The sequence below is a fragment of the Hyaena hyaena genome, unplaced genomic scaffold (assembly GCF_003009895.1).
Source record: "Hyaena hyaena isolate Hyena2069 unplaced genomic scaffold, ASM300989v1 scaffold_6, whole genome shotgun sequence".
Lineage (NCBI taxonomy): Eukaryota > Metazoa > Chordata > Mammalia > Carnivora > Hyaenidae > Hyaena > Hyaena hyaena.
Genome location: NW_024080638.1, coordinates 8,108,686 through 8,124,043, shown reverse-complemented (window position 1 = coordinate 8,124,043; position 15,358 = coordinate 8,108,686). Strand labels below are relative to the sequence as shown.

The 15,358-nt window shown below is 56.6% G+C and overlaps 1 protein-coding gene across 1 annotated transcript in view; it reads right to left on the bottom strand.

The window, feature by feature from the left end:
* Positions 1 to 15,358, bottom strand: part of COL27A1 (collagen type XXVII alpha 1 chain) — a 153,393-nt gene that overhangs the window by 25,527 nt on the left and 112,508 nt on the right. The window contains exons 32-40 of the mRNA XM_039241124.1: positions 13,258 to 13,311; positions 12,663 to 12,707; positions 12,537 to 12,581; positions 12,222 to 12,275; positions 11,279 to 11,332; positions 10,380 to 10,433; positions 9,087 to 9,140; positions 7,146 to 7,199; positions 2,919 to 3,026 (exon numbers count right to left, since the gene is read on the bottom strand). Coding sequence (XP_039097055.1) covers positions 2,919 to 3,026; positions 7,146 to 7,199; positions 9,087 to 9,140; positions 10,380 to 10,433; positions 11,279 to 11,332; positions 12,222 to 12,275; positions 12,537 to 12,581; positions 12,663 to 12,707; positions 13,258 to 13,311 — 522 coding nt within the window. The remainder of the gene's footprint in view (positions 1 to 2,918; positions 3,027 to 7,145; positions 7,200 to 9,086; positions 9,141 to 10,379; positions 10,434 to 11,278; positions 11,333 to 12,221; positions 12,276 to 12,536; positions 12,582 to 12,662; positions 12,708 to 13,257; positions 13,312 to 15,358) is intronic.

The following is a 15,358-nucleotide window of genomic DNA, read 5'->3' as shown; positions in this document are numbered from 1 at the left end:
GCAGAGAGAGATGGAGACACGGAATCTGAAGCAGGCTCTGAGCTGTCAGCACAGAGCCCAACACGGGGATCGAACCCACAACCTGTGAGATCATGACCTGAGCCGAAGTCAGACCCTTAACTGACTGAGCCCCCCAGATGCCCCTCAGTTTCTCCACCTCTAATATAAAGGTCTTGAACTAGCTTTTGCACTGTCTACTATGCTGGCCTCTCGCCACACCGTGTTATTGAGCACTTGAAATGTGACTACCAGGACAGACAAACCAAATTCCTAATCTAATTTAAGTTTAATTAATTTAAAATTAAACTTAAAAATTGACCATTCAGTTATTATAAAACTTTTAAGTATGTTTGGAATAACTTGGGGACACGAATCTACATTTTCAGCTGTTTATCTCATGAAATCTAAATACAGATCAAGTATTTCCAACTGAAATTTAGCATCCGAACTGAGATGTGCTGTAAGAATAAATCACACATCAGATTTCATAGATTTAGCATGAAAAAAGAATGCAAGATGCCTTACTAATGATTTTTATATTGATTATGTGTTGTAAATGTTACTATTTTAGATATATAGGGCTCAATAAAATATACTATTAAACTTTATTTCACCCACTTCTTTTTACACTTTTAAAATGTGAGTGCTAAAAAATTTTAAATTACTCATGTGGTTGTCTTCTGTTTCTGCTGGACGGCACTGTATTAGCAAGGTCAAGGTCTTGTTCCTTCAGTAGTGGAAGAGTAACAGCCATCATGGCTTCCACCACGGGCCAGGCATGGTGTCCGCATTCCAGATCATCTCTCATCCAATTCTGGCCACAGGGGTGGGAGGATGGGATACTTTATTCCATTTTAAGGCCAAAGAATTGGCTCAGTGAGATGAAGGCGCTGTCCACAGGTTACTAGCCAGGGGAGAATGGAATGTGGGCCAACAGTGTCTGGGGCACCCCTGTCCCAGGATGGTCACATCTGGGCAATCGTGAAATCATGATACAGGGGCCGGTGGAATTTGTCAGTACACTGAGGTGATTGCTACGGCTGATCCCTTGTCAGGAGGAGAAATGAGTCAGCCCTGAAGAATTCGGCGCAGGGCCGGGACGCCGGAGTCTCCCCCAGGACCGGGCGGTGGGCCACTTGTTCTGATGGGCCCTCGCTGGCTGGGAGCACCCTTCATGGTGTCGGAAATCCTGAGTAAGGGCTGGAGCAGCTAGTGGGGTGAGGCTGTGGGGCCAGAAGGAAGACTTTTGCTGGGCCCCCATCCATGTAGATGTATTTCTGGAAAGGCTCTGATGGCTCATAAAATTCTATTTTTAAATACTCCACTGTTTCCTGGCCAGAGCGGGAGATACTTGTCTTGTAGCCCTGATGCCAAAGAGACTCAAATACAAGCCTCTCACCACCTCTGTCACCCAACACACACTCAGTCTGGCCCCAGCGAACCTCTTTCCAGTTCCAGTATATGAAAATTGGTAGAGACAGCAAAATACGGACATTAATGCTGCCACCACCACCACCACCACTGTCCCCATCACGATGGCCACTGTCACCGCCTCTGCCACTTCTGCCACTGCCATAACCATCACCAATGTTGCCACCATCACCACCACCATATTCACCACCATCACCACCACCATATTCACCACCATCACGACCACCATCCTCAGCATCTCCACTACCATCACCACCACCATCCTCACCATCATCCTCACCACCATCCTCACCATCTCTACTACCATCATCCTCACCATCACCACCACCATCATCCTCACCATCTCCACCATCCTCACCACCATCCTCACCATCATCCTCACCCACCATCCTCACCATCATCCTCAGCATCATCCTCACCATCTCCACCGTCTCCACCATCCTCAGCATCATCCTCACCATCTCCACCACCATCACCACCATCTCCACCATCATCCCCATCCCCATCACCACCATCATCATCATCTCCACTATCATTACCACAATCTCTACCACCAGCATCACCGCCATCATCATCACCATCTCCACCACCATCACCACCATCATCGTCACCATCTCCACCACCATCACTCTCACCAGCATCCCCACCATCACCAGTACCATCACCTCCACCACCACCACCACCACCACCACCGTTATCATCATCATCGCCTGCATCAACCATCAATATTACTACCGCTACCATCACTGCCACCAGCAGCCTCCAACCATTTCCTCCCCCAAATTCTTAAAAACAATATTGATTTTTCTGGCACATACTACAAAGCACTTTCCTTTCCAAAGTTTCATTGACTCTTTAAAGATAAGAAAACCAAGGCTCACGGAGACGCAGCAGGGATCTGCCTCCGGTCACACAGACAGTGGGGGCTCGAGCCAGAACTTAACCTTTGGACTCTAGGCCCAGAGCTATTTCTGCCACATGTTGCTGCCCATTCCACAGCCACGATACTCAAAAGTTTACTAAGAAAGAGCCCCTGGAATGTTGGAACCTAACGTGATCTCAGCACACATTCCTTCCAAATCCCTCGTACCAAGAACGTGACCCAGAGAGGGCAATGGCAAGTGAAAAGTCACATAGCAAGTTCCTAGTGGGGAATCTGGGCCGGGGCCCCTTCTGCTAAATCCTCCCTGCTAAATCCAGTGTGGCTGAATGCGGGACAAGGTCAGCGGGGCCGGGCTTGTGGGGGGTGTGGAAGCCAGACTGAGGAGTGTGATGCTAGCCTGAGGGTACTTGGGAGCCATGGGAGGGCTAGGCAGGGGAGGGACATGGCCAGACTGGCTCTCCAGGGAGCTCCCAGGTGGAGGAAGGATCACAAAGGCCTTTAGGGATCTGCTATCAGAAGACTTCCTGTCCAGCTGCCTGAACAGGCACGAGCGGTGTCCCCACGCAGAAGCCCCCAGTGCTGGCACGGAGCCACACACACTCACCCGGACGCCAGGGATGCCGGGGGGGCCGGGGGGCCCATCCTCACCCTTCAGTCCTTCCTGGCCCTTGTCGCCACGTTCACCATCAGGCCCGGGGTCACCCCTGTCCCCCTAGGTTGGAGGGGAATGGGGAGGGGAGAGAGAGGGAAGACATTAGTCACTAAACCCAACAGAGGTGCTATGCCTCAGGGCTCCATTTGGACATCCACGACCAAGCAGCCCTTGGGTTCCCCTGATGGTTCCCGGAGCCGCCGAAGGGGTCAGGTGGCATGGCCTGGCTGGCACAGGGAATACCCCCGCCAGGGTGCTGGGGTGGTGAGGGGGCGGCTCAGAGGGAGACTCCTGTACCACGGAGTTCACAGGAAGGGGGCTCCTTTGGGAGACTCGGGCCATTTCTCCCCCCCACACACACACACCCTCGAAAGGACAGGAGTCGTAAGATGCTGAAGGACATTCTTAAAAGGGAAAACCATTCACCCCATCCTGCCTCTGCGAACAAGCTCCATTTTTCTGAGTTGTGTTCGCAACCCCGGCCTATAGGGAAACCATTTCCGGTGACAACAATGAGACCAGGTTGTAGTTTCCATTGGAACGGCCGTGGCAAAGCAAGGAGGCTTGTGAGCAGTCAGCACGGCTCCAGAGGCACAACCCAACCGCATGCACGGTTCCATCCTCTTGGTCTTGCTTTTCCTGTCTGTCTCTATTGTGACCACGGTCTCCCCGCACTGTGGGCTCGGCCCTCACTCTCGCCGGCTGCGGAGCACGGCCTCGGTCCAGCGGACGGCAGTGAGCCCTCACAAGGCACTCGCCACGACCAGGCCGTTTTCCGGCAGGAGGATCTGTGCCGGGCACCCCTCCCTCCCGGGGCAGGGCGGGTGTGAGGGGTGCATCACGCGCAGTTGCCACAGAGAAGCAGGGTGGTGTCCGGTGGAAGGCCACCGCCATCACGGCAGGGCTCGCGGCCGGTCTGCAAGTGGCTGAGCTGGGACCGTGCAGAGAGACCCGTGGGAAAGGGTACGAAGTCATGGACAGGAGGAAGGGGCGGGCGGGGGAGCAGTCTGGGAGAAGGGGAGGGTGTCTTTTGCCAGCTCTGCTTCCCGGCGCCACCCTTTACGAGGGTTGCTGATAAACTGTTGTGGGTCCAAGAGAAAGACTGGGGTGCAGAGGGCATGAAGCTGGAGACTGGGGACAGGTCTGCTGAGAGCAGATCCTTCAGGTTGGACCTACTGGGGCCTGGCTCTGGGCAGAGGAGGCTGGTGCAGGGACACCAGCTGAAGTTTCTAGCTCAGCTGAGGCGGGGGGTACTTCCCAAGGGGGAGGAGTCCAGAGATGGATGGCATGGATGTGGGCGGGACGCTCTGAGCAGAGGTGTGGGCCAGTGCAGAGCAGATCTGTCTACCCAGAGAGGGTTGGACAGGTTGGTTTCTGAGATCCCTGCCCCACCGAGATTCTCAGACTCCAAGCAAAGCCTGGCATGGACCCAGGGCACTGCCCAGGGGACTCCTGCAGACTCCAGCCCCCCGGTTCTCCTCTGCCTTGTCATCTCGGGCCACCTGCTCTCCTAGCCCTCTACCTGTTCCAAGTGGCTGGGCTGCTTTGCAGAGAGAAGCCTCAGCCTGAGCCCTGCAGGGGGAGCACCCAGACCCCCACATCCAGGGCTCCCACACAGCAGGGCTGGTGTCCTGGTGGATCCCTGGGTTCTGGGCGTTCCTGGAGAACCCTAGGACATCCGCCGATGCTCAGAAGAGCCTTATAAGTTGTCTAGCTCAAACTTCTCGATTTACAGATGGGGAAACTGAGGCCCAGAGAGAGAAGGAGACTTCCCAACAGCACATGGAAGTCAGAGGCAGAGCATGGGTGAGTCCCTAGGGTTCTGGTTCTTTCTAATTCCAAGGTTCTCTGTGCCAGAGACCATACTTCCTTCACCCCTGGGGTTATGTTGCTTAAATTCGAATCTTGCTACCACCTCTCAATAGCTGTGTGACCCTGGTCAAGTGTCCTCATTTGTTACATTTTTTTTTTTAACATTTATTCATTTTTGATAGAGAGAGACTGAGTGCAAGTGGGCGAGGGGCAGAGAGAGAGGGAGACAGAATGCAAAGCAGGCTCCAGGCTCCGAGCAGTCAGCACAGAACCTGACGCAGGGCTCGAAACCACGAACTGTGAGATCATGACCCGAACTGAAATCAGACGCTCAACTGACTGACCCACCCAGGTGCCCCAAGTTTCCTCATTTTTAAAATAAGCAGCAAAGCGTTACTATGAGGACAGAAGAGCTAATCCACGTACATAGCCTAGCAAGGTGTCTGGTGCGTGCGTGCTGGATAAAGCTGCCTCTCAGCTTTATGAGAGGCACCACCACCACCATCATTATCTGCTGGTTGTCAGCAAACTCAAAAGAGACAATCAGCATAAAAGCACTCTGTATAAACTACTGAGGGCTGTGCATGTCCGAGAGGTGGTTTTCACCATGAAGGTGATTCTTGGACAAACACCATAAAGACACCAGATGGTCTCCTGGGATTCATGTGAGGACCAGAGAAGATACTGTGCATCTGAGCAACTACTCTGGCCCGAGGTCTGCAGTAGAACTGGCTTTGAAAGGGAACAGAAGAGGAAGCAGCCAGGGCCAGGAGATAAGAGAGCAGAAAAGACCGTGTGAGGCATTCTCCCCCTCCAGTTCCCCACTCCCATCCCACCTCAGCAAGATTTCAAGGAGAAGAAAGGTGGCTTTCCAGAGGTGGGAGAGGCCTCTGCAACGTGCCTCAGTTTCCTCATCTGTCAAGTAGGGATGGTAACGAATCTAGCTCACAGGGTGCCTGGGGGACTGAATGGGTTCGCTCACGCAAAGCTCTCAAGGCAGTTGGTGTAAGCACATGGTGACTACACAGGGCCTCTTAGCCAGAATGTTCTTCAGGGCCACTGCCGTTCAAGCAGACATTTGGCAAAGGGCGTGGAGGGCGGTCAAGTGCTCCGGGTCCCCCCAGCCAGGCCCTGGCTCTATCCTAGGATGCAGCCCCTTTGGAGAGGAGAGAAGGCAGACCAATGGCCGACAGGGGGCACTCTCAGCCTTGCAAGAAAAACCAGAGGCAGATGCGAGCCAGCCAGGGACCCCGTCATCATCATCATCATCGTCTTCATTGAGGTTTCCTGGTAGATGGGGAAGCCCAGGACCCAGGGCAGCTATGAGGACAGGGCAGTGGAAGTGGAGGTCTGGGGACGGGCTGTTTATGTGAGGTCACAGGAGAGCAAATGGCTGACAAGGAAATCCTGGGATGTGGCACTTGGGACCCTGGGCTGGGGAGCTGAGTCACAGTGTGACAGATCAGCCCTGGGATAATCCCATCTCTTATTGGAGGGCTGGGCCAGTGCTGGTGGCCAGGGACAAGCCTGGGCTAGGGGTGCTGCTGGTACATCGGAGAGCCATGCCCACCTGTCCCAGGGTTCAGGGGGGGCCTGGCACCTCCCAAAAGTGCCAGCCTCTGGGGCCGACAGAGGAATCTATGGGACGCAGTGGGACAGGGTTAGGCCCATACACGTTGGTGCCAGTGAGCCCTGGGTTTGACTTTTGGATTCTCCACTCAGCCACAGACTCTGGATGAGTGCCCTCCTGCCTCCTTCTGAGCCTCAGTCTCTTTACCTTTAGATTGGGTGCATGGTGCAAAGAGGTAGCTGAGGCGTGGGTCTTGGCTGTGCCAATTACTAGCTGTGTGTCCTTGGGCAAGTTGCTTAACCTCTCTGAATCTCACTTTCCTCATTTAAAAACAGAACTTATCCCAGAGCATTAGCTGAGGTGTGACACAATACAAAGGGCTTAGTATCGCACCTGATGCCTATGTCACTAGTCCACCATAAATAGTGGCTTACAGGTCATGGGTGGTGATTATGATTTTCCTGATCTCTTAGGACGTTTGGAAGATCCCAGAACTCAAAGCTGCTGGCTCCAGGCCTGGCACAGAGCAGGTGCTCAGGCACTACCCGTAACTAAGAGAGGCTGTAGCTTTGAGGAAAAGGGCAGCGGTGTGCCGTGGAAGATGGGGGCAATTCCTAGTCCCCCATCTGAGCAGGGGCGCTGCCTTCACTAGGAGCCAGAGGTCTGCTCTCAGAGATTTAGGGGAACATGGTGCTTCTGGGAGAAAACGTAGGTCTTGGATGGGAGGGTAGTGGGGGCAGAGGTAGAAGGCAGTTCCAGAACCCCCCCCTCCCCCAACCCTAGAGCAGAACACTTACCTTCAGCCCATCGGGCCCTGCAGGGCCGCCATCACCCTCGAGGCCCAGCTCTCCCTGGAAAGGGTGGTGGGGAAAGATGAGACATTGCTGGGGAGGGGGCCCAATGTGCTTTTACCTCCTCCCCCTCCCTGGGGCAGTAGGGCCCTGGTGCGCCTGGCACAGAGCACATGCCTGGTAAACAGTGGCTGATGAGAAAGCAGGGGTGGGGCGGGGAGGGTTGAGGAACCCTCTTCAGAAAGGAGGAACTGACCCCCAAGCCGCCACCTGCTCTGTCTGCAGGGTTGGTCGGGTGGGGAAAACTGGGGGTCACGAGTTACAAAGTGTCCAAGTTGGCTGTCCCAGGAAAGCAGTGCTGCCCGTGCTTTGACAAAGGCTTTGATGCCACACGGACCTCAGTCCCCCGACTGGGCTTCCCATTCACTGGCAGCGTGACTACAAGCTAACTACCTCGCCCCGAGGGGCACCTGTCTTCTTCTCCGAAAACTGGGCCGATACCACCTCCTTTAAGGGCTCCTGGAAGGCGCAGTATAAGCACCCTGCAAACGGCAGCTGTTAGATACATTATTTCCGGAACTAGAGGGAGCGCCCACGGAACTCCTCCAGGGAATCCCATTTCTCAGATGAAGAAAGTAAGGCCAACCTTAAGACTTTTTTTTTTCGCCAGCAAGTCTGGGAAGGCTATTGAGCCCCCAGTCTCCATCTGGCCCTCAGCTAGAGTCTCTGCTTGCCAGCCCAGCTCCAGAGATGCCCCCGGACTTTTCAGTTCTCAAAACGGCCGTCACATGTATTCGGGTCTCTCTGCTCTCAGCGCTCAGGGCCGTTCAGCGCCTCCTGAGGGGCCTCAGAAGTCATCAGGCTCAGGGACGGCAGAGGCATGACAGGTGCATAGAGTCCACCCTTCTCGTGCCCATGGCAGCTGTCACCAATGGATCCACCAGGACATGGCCCCACAGGGACAGGGCCCCCGGTTACTTGCTGCTCTGTTCCCAGTGCTCTGAGAGACGTGCCTGCACACAGTGGGCATCCAGTGAGAGCCCATGATTCTCTGACCTACGAACCCACGCGGAGCCTCGGGACCTTTGTAACATGGCACTCCCAGAAATCTGTACTGATCAGCCTTCGCTGACACACAGGGTTTACCATCTCACGGCTTCAGGAGCCACACCCCTCCTCTCTTGCCTTGCGGTCCTTCTCGCTCATTCTATGTCTTAACTCAGTCTGTGGAGCCTCTGTTAACTCCGTGCAGGGGGGAGCAAGAAGCGTTGGAAAAATAAGAAAGGTGACAAATGAGGGGGGCTTGGGTTGAGCCCGGTGTCCCCATGAACTGAGGCCCACGCTAACTCCTCCTCCTTTCCAGGCCCCACATTCTGCAGCTGTTAGGTGCTTGAGGATGCCTGTTTTGTACCCCTTCCAGCACCGCAGGAGGCCACATTCAGGCAGGGACCTTATAAACTGGGCACAGAGCATAGAGAGAGAGAGATGCATCCCCATGCTTCACAAAGAAAGAAAAACTTTGTGGGTTTCTTCTAGAAAAGGGGAAGATCACCTTCCATAAAACAGTTTTCAGGGACAAAAAACAGGGTTTTCAATAAAAGTGCTTATAGGTCACTAAGTTTGGGGACCCGGGATTAATCCGAAAGGAACGAATTTCTTGGCTGCAGGCCTTCTCAGAGCCTTGAAAACGCTACTGCTAATATGTAAGGGAGAACACGGAGCATGCAGGGAGTCTCAAACGCTTTGACCACAGAATCCTTTTCTTCAAGGAATGCCTCTACAGGGTGGAAATGCTGACCCGGCTAGAGAGACGGATGGGATGACATTGTAGGAATTCAGGGTCTCCTCCCTGAGGCTCAGAGAGATTGAGTGAAGTGCCCCCCACCCCTGCTCTGCAAAGTGCCCCTCAGGTGGCTTTCCAGGAAGAATGAATTTGCTTTGACTTACCCGCTGCCCAATGAGGCCCTGCTCCCCAGGGGTGCCCAGAGGCCCAAGGTCACCCTAGGAGAAGCAAAACACAAATCCGTGGGGGTGGGCAGGGCCAGTCCCAGCCCTCACCTCACCCTCCAGGTCTCACCAGCTCTGATTCGGGTGGGGAGTCGGGGAGGCACCTTGTTCCACAGAACCAAAGCGCATGTGTAAAATGCCCACCAGACCTCTGCCCCATGGTAGTCCCGGCCACGTCAGGATCGCCACGGACACAACCACCATCAAGTTCACGTGGACACAGTGCTGTTCTAAGTGCCTTTTTATTTCCCATTTAATCCCTCACAGCGACTCTGCCAGAAAAGGCATCTTCTTTTACAGGGGAAGACACCACAGACCTCGGGGTGACGGAACGTAGCCCCGGCTCCCGAGACTAGTGAGCGCCAGGTTCAGGATCCAAACATGGGTAGTTTTGGAGGATTGAACACAGGGAGGATTGGACACAGGGATGGTAACTCTCTCTGAGGGCCTTGGAGAGAAACCCAGAGGAGGAAGAGGCCCTGAATGAGTCAGAATGAATGTCCCCCGCCCCCAGAAGATGACCGTGTGGGCACCTGCATACTAGTCTCCCTCTGTGCTGACGCCCCAAGGGCCCAAGGAGGAGGAGGGGGAGCTCTGAGCCCCCAGCCCTGCCCCCACCAGAAGGAGCTCGTTTCTGTCTGCTTTACATAGGGGGTGGTTCTCTGCATTGTTCCAGCAAAGGATTCTGGAACTAAGCCAACAACCTGAAGTCCCAAGCCTGGTCCAACTCCCTCTGCCTGGCAGGGAAGCTCAGGCACAGACGGTGGAGGGGGGGGGGGCATCCCCGGGCCCTGCCTAACAAGGCCCCCAGGCTGGCAGCCCCGCTCATTGGCTCTGGGTCCTGCTTGGGGGGCGGCACACATCCCCTTCCACCGCAGAGCCGGGAGCGGGCTCTCCCCGGAGCCCAGGTATCAATGGGCGCCTGTTTTCCGGCAGGTAATGAGGGGCACGGGTGCTGAAATGCAGATGGTATCAGGCGAGGCCAGGAGGCGCAGCTGCCCCAGCGTGGGGCAGGTGCCAGAGAAAACACCACTGGGCGGGGTGCAGGGGTGGGGGCTCCGGGCCGGCCGGGCCCTCCACCGTGGCCACAGCCAGGACCCGCTCCCCTGCCAGGAGCACAGAGAACTCATTATCCCGGCACTAGAAAGGCCAGTTTCTCTTCTGTGGGGAGGACGTGGACGCCAGCTGGGCGTTTGTTTCAACAAGGCACTTTTCTCTTTCATCCTGCCTTACCTTCATCCCGGCTTCCCCAGGAAGGCCTGGCTCTCCCACTGCACCAGGTGGCCCCTGCAAGAAAACGCCATTGGTCCCTCCTACAGCAAGGGCTGGCCTCGGATTGTAAAGGAGGAGATAACTTGGGGAGGCCCAGAGATGGCAAGGAACGTGCCTGAGGTCACACAGCATGAGAGACACAGAGCTGGGAGCAGGCTGCAGCCTTTCTGGAGCTTGAAGCTGGGATGGGGAGAGGAGGGGGTGGGCCCAGGGTGCTGACCCTCTGGGCTACCCTGAGATTGCTGGAGCCCTCCCCCCACCACCCTGCCCCAGGGTGGTTTACTAGCTTAGGAGCCCCTTGGCAAGCACTGGGAGGAAACTGTCAGGATTCACATAACGGCAGGGGAGGAAGCCAGTGAAGGCTGTATTCAGGGCTGACTGATCCCAGTCCTTCTTTCCAAGGGGCCAGGATAACTGAGGTGGGGAGGGGTCCGGGTCATCGTCATCGCATGGCTACAGCCCCTGCACAAACCCAACCTCGCTGTTCAGTTTTCTCTGGATAAGGCGGAGGTGTCTGAGGCCCCTTCTTGCTGACCCCAAGAGGGCTCACTCTGTAGTCAAACCTCAGTGCTGAGGTGAAGTCCCAGCAGGGGTGGGGTGCTGTGGGTGAGGGCCCCAGGAGCCTGGAGGCAGTGCACCCAGCAGCCCCTGGGACAGGGAGCCTGGCCCCTCCCGCAGGCAGTTAAGGTGGATCCACCTCTCTGCCAGGGTATCTACTCTTCACTTTCTGCAGGACACAGGACATGACCATCTCCCTCCCAGGCCAGGCCGGGGACCCTCAGAGGGGGAGGGCTTCGAGGGGCTGATATCTCCCCAGCAATGTCACATCACAGGAGAAACAAGGGGTCCTCAGCACTCACCTTGGGTCCCATCTCTCCAGGAGGACCAAGTGGCCCCTGGGGTCCCTGAGGGCCCTGGAAGACAGACAGACACACAACAGTTTTGAGAAGGCAGTCTGGGCCCTCTGGGGTGGGGGGTGGGGCGGATGAGGGCGAGGGTCCACAGAACCTGGGACTCTGCAGCCCATGCTCCCCATAGCCTGTGTCTGCAGCTGCCAGCTCCCCACTGGTCTCCTACCACCCCTCAATCCATCTGCACTCTCTCCTGTTCCACCCCCCCAAACACAGAGGGCGCTCCCCAACTCAGAAACTTCCCAGTTCTTCCAAGTAGCCTTGCTCACTGCATTCCCTCTGCCTGGACACCCTTCCGCCTGGGATGCACCTCTAGAAAGCCCCACCCCGCTCCTGGTCAATTCAATATTCAAAATGGCGTCCCTCGGGCCTCAAGATATGGGATTGTAGCATGGCCCTGTCTCCCCCCTGCCCCCTGGGGGAACCCTCCTCTTGAGCCCCTCTCCTATCCCTCCCCAGAGGTACAATTCCACGGCCGCCTCGCGGGGTGCCCTGACACTCGGGCTGCCCCCCAGACCCGTCCTTCCCCACTCGGTGGCCCCAAGTACTCTGTCCCCTCAGCTTTCGTCTGTGCTGAGCACTCTACACATTAGCAGTTCATTTTCACAGCCAGATGGCAAGGTAGGCTCGATGTATCCTCATTTTGCTTGCAAGAAAATGAGGCTGAAGGGCAAACGAGCTGAGACTCAAGCCCGGAGCTGCTGAGCTCCCTGGACAGTGCTCGCTCTCTCTACCCTCCAAGGCCCGTCCCGTCAGGGTAGCGGAGCCCTGGCACTGTCTCTCTCTAGACTCCTTGCATGACCGCATCCCTCACTCCCGGAGGTGGCCCATCTGAGACCAGCCTGCCGGGGGACAGAGGCAAAGGGAGGGGGGTGGGCAGGAGGGCACTTACCGGTTCTCCTGGGAGGCCCTTGGTGCCCGGGGGGCCTGAGGGACCCGGGATGCCCTGCAGAGAGGAACAGAGGTAACTCAGTCCCTCTGCGGCTGTAAGCCTTCCCAACGTGTGACAGTCCCACCCCTACCCTCCACCAAGTGACAGATGGGGACACTGAATCCCAGGGGAAAGAGGCGGGCTGGAGGGCCTTCAGTGTAGAGGGAGTGAGCAGCTAGGGCCTTTGGGGCGTCCACAGCAGGATGGGAACTTGGCTGACTTGGCTCTTATCTCCTGGCAAAGCCCCACGGAATTTCCAGAACCGGTGCTACTTACTGGGAAGCCTCGCACGCCCGAGTGCCCTCGCTCACCGGCCGCACCCTGGAAACGCATTTGGGGTCGTTAGAGGCACAGAGCACAAAGCAGGGATGGGGAGGGGCTGGCGGCCTTGGCCTGACATACCTGTTGCCCGGGCTGGCCCGGTCTGCCCTGAGGTCCTGAAGGGCCCTACAGGAAACAGAGCACGTGAAGGGGGCAGAGGGAGCTTGGGAGAAGCCTTCACGGATGCAGGACCCACACACCCTCCGTGGGAGACGAAGGAACCTGTGCAAGCACCCACCCCCTCTCCCCTGTGCAGGTGGGAAACTGAGGCCCGGCGAGAGGAGTGGCTCGCTATAGTCACCAGCTGCTCCGGAGAGCTGGGGAGCCTTTGCTCCTGCCCAGGGTAGAAGCAGTCTCGCCTCCTGGGGGCCCTCGAGGGGGCTGGGGACCCCTGGGGAGTTCCCCTCACTCCCTCTCGCTCCTGCCTCCTCCAGCTCCCTCTCGTTCACTGCTCTCTCTCTCTTTCTCTCTCTCTCTCTCTCTCTCTCTCTCTCTGGTGCTTTCTCCCTCCCCCCTGCTGAGGCTCCAGGGCCCAGAGGAGCGGCCGTGAGCTCTCAGCCTCTCCCAGACTGCGCTGCCCGCAGCGGCCTGATGCCAAGGAAGGCACGGGCCTTGGTTCCGGGATTCCTGACCCGGCGTGGGAGGCGTGGGTGAGGGCAGGCCATGGGGTTGGTACCTTCAGGCCCCTGGACCCCTGCTCCCCGGCTGGTCCATCTGGTCCTCGGGGGCCCTGGAAGAGGAAAAAGGGACTAGCATGGTGGACAGCAGGGGTCTCCCTCGGGCCGGGAACCAGGAGGGCAGGGCCGCCCAGAGCCTCGGGCCTTTCCCGGCACAAGCCCGGGGCTCCCTACTCCTCCCACTGCCTGCACACCCCACCCTGAGGCGGGTCACCCGGGGGCAGTGTGCCTGCCGAGACCGCTCCCCATGGAGGGAGTCGGCGAGAGGTCCTACCATTCTGGAATAGAGCTGGTGGCAGATGAACGACTCTGTGTAAAGAGGCCTTGGAGGTCTGCCAGCCAACGCATTTCGTAGCTGTGGAGGCTGGGGGCCAGAGCCTAGCCTCGTGTGGCCAAGTCCCTACAGTCGGGTCTGCAGATCCGGCTGTCGCACGCTCTTCCCAGAGCACACATGGGGCAGAAGCAGGTGTAGCGACTGCAGTCCTCGGGGGGAAACTGACAGAGAGGGCCTCAGGGAGGGTCTGCATGTGGCTGGGGGTCTGGGGTACCCTCGTCCAGCCCGACGGGCAAGCCAATCTGGCCCTGCTCCCGGAGGAGGAGCTGATGTGTGTGTGTGGGGGGGGGGGCAGGAAAAGGGCAGGGGCCAGACCGTTGTTTTCTGGAGCCCCAGACAGGAATCGTATTCCTTCAAAAGCTGGGAGGCCACCCGGGGCGGGTGGGATGCGCTCCCTTGCCCCACTGCACAGACGGGAAGACTGAGGCCCAGTCAAGGGAAGTGATTTGTGTCAGGTCCCTTAGCAAGTGTGTCCCCTCTGAGGGTCTACCTGCGGGCCCATGTGTGACCCCTTTATAGGAACTCCCACAGGGACACAGATGGGATGGGGTCATCTGGAAAAGGCCACCATCTAGAACAGCGTGGTGTCCGTCCTGCGGAGGATCAGAGAGGTCGTGCTGGGGAGACAAAGAGGGTCCTGTGCAGGAGGCTGGCCCCCTACCCCAGCCTGGGAGTGTGGAGGCCAGCCACAAAAGGAGGCTGGGGGGCGTGTCTGGCTGCAGGTGGGAATGAGGGATGAGAAAATAGGACAGGGAGAAATCATTTAAAAATTGAACAAGGAAGGTTTCTTTCTCTTCTTTTGAACGTTTTATTTTTAAGTAATCTCTACACCCAGCATGGGGCTCAAACTCACAATCCCGAGATCAAGAGTGGCATGGTCTACTGACTAAGCCAGTCAGGAACCCCAGAAATTTCCAATTAATAATTGAGCCCCAAAAAGCAACAATTCCTCTTATCAGCTACCTGGGGCTTCCAATGCATCATCCCCACACCAACAGCCCTAATTAGTGCCCCGCGGGGGTGCCTGGGTGGCTCAGTCGGTTAAGCATCCAACATGGGCTCATGTCATGATCGCATGGTTCGTGGGGTTGAGCCCCGCATCAGGCTCTGTGCTGACAGCTCAGAGCCTGGAGCCTGCTTCAGATTCTGTGTCTCCCTCTCTCTCTGCACCTCCCCTGCTCACACTTTGTCTCTCTCAAAAATAAATAAGTATTTAAAAATAAATTTAAAAAAATAGTGCCTTGGGGCGCCTGGGTGGCTTAGTCGGTTAAGCGTCCGACTTTCGCTTAGGTCATGATCTCGCGGTTCGTGGGTTCGGGCCCCGCGTCGGGCTCTGTGCTGACTGCCAGCTCAGAGCCTGGAGCCTGTTTCAGTCTGTGATTCCCTCTCTCTCTGACCCTCCCCTGCTCACGCTGTCTCTCTCTCTCTCTCTCTCCTAGAAATAAATAAAAAACATTAAAAAAAAAATTTTAAAAAATAGTGCCTCTTGAACTGAATAAACCTGGGATGAGGGATGACACTGAGCCTCAGTTATCTCGTCTCAGAAGTGGGGATGGGAATCTCTCGCTTAAGGCAGGAGATATATCTCTGTGGCCTGTCCTAAGTGCTCAGTCATAGCTGGATCTGGCAGAAGGGGCGACAGGTTCCCTGCGGACAGGGACACAGAGGAATGGTGTGGTTCATCCGGCCTTGGTCCCTCCCTCAGAGCAGGCAGCTCAGAGCATGCTACAGAGAGCCAGCTGAGAGCTTCCAGAGACCCAACACTA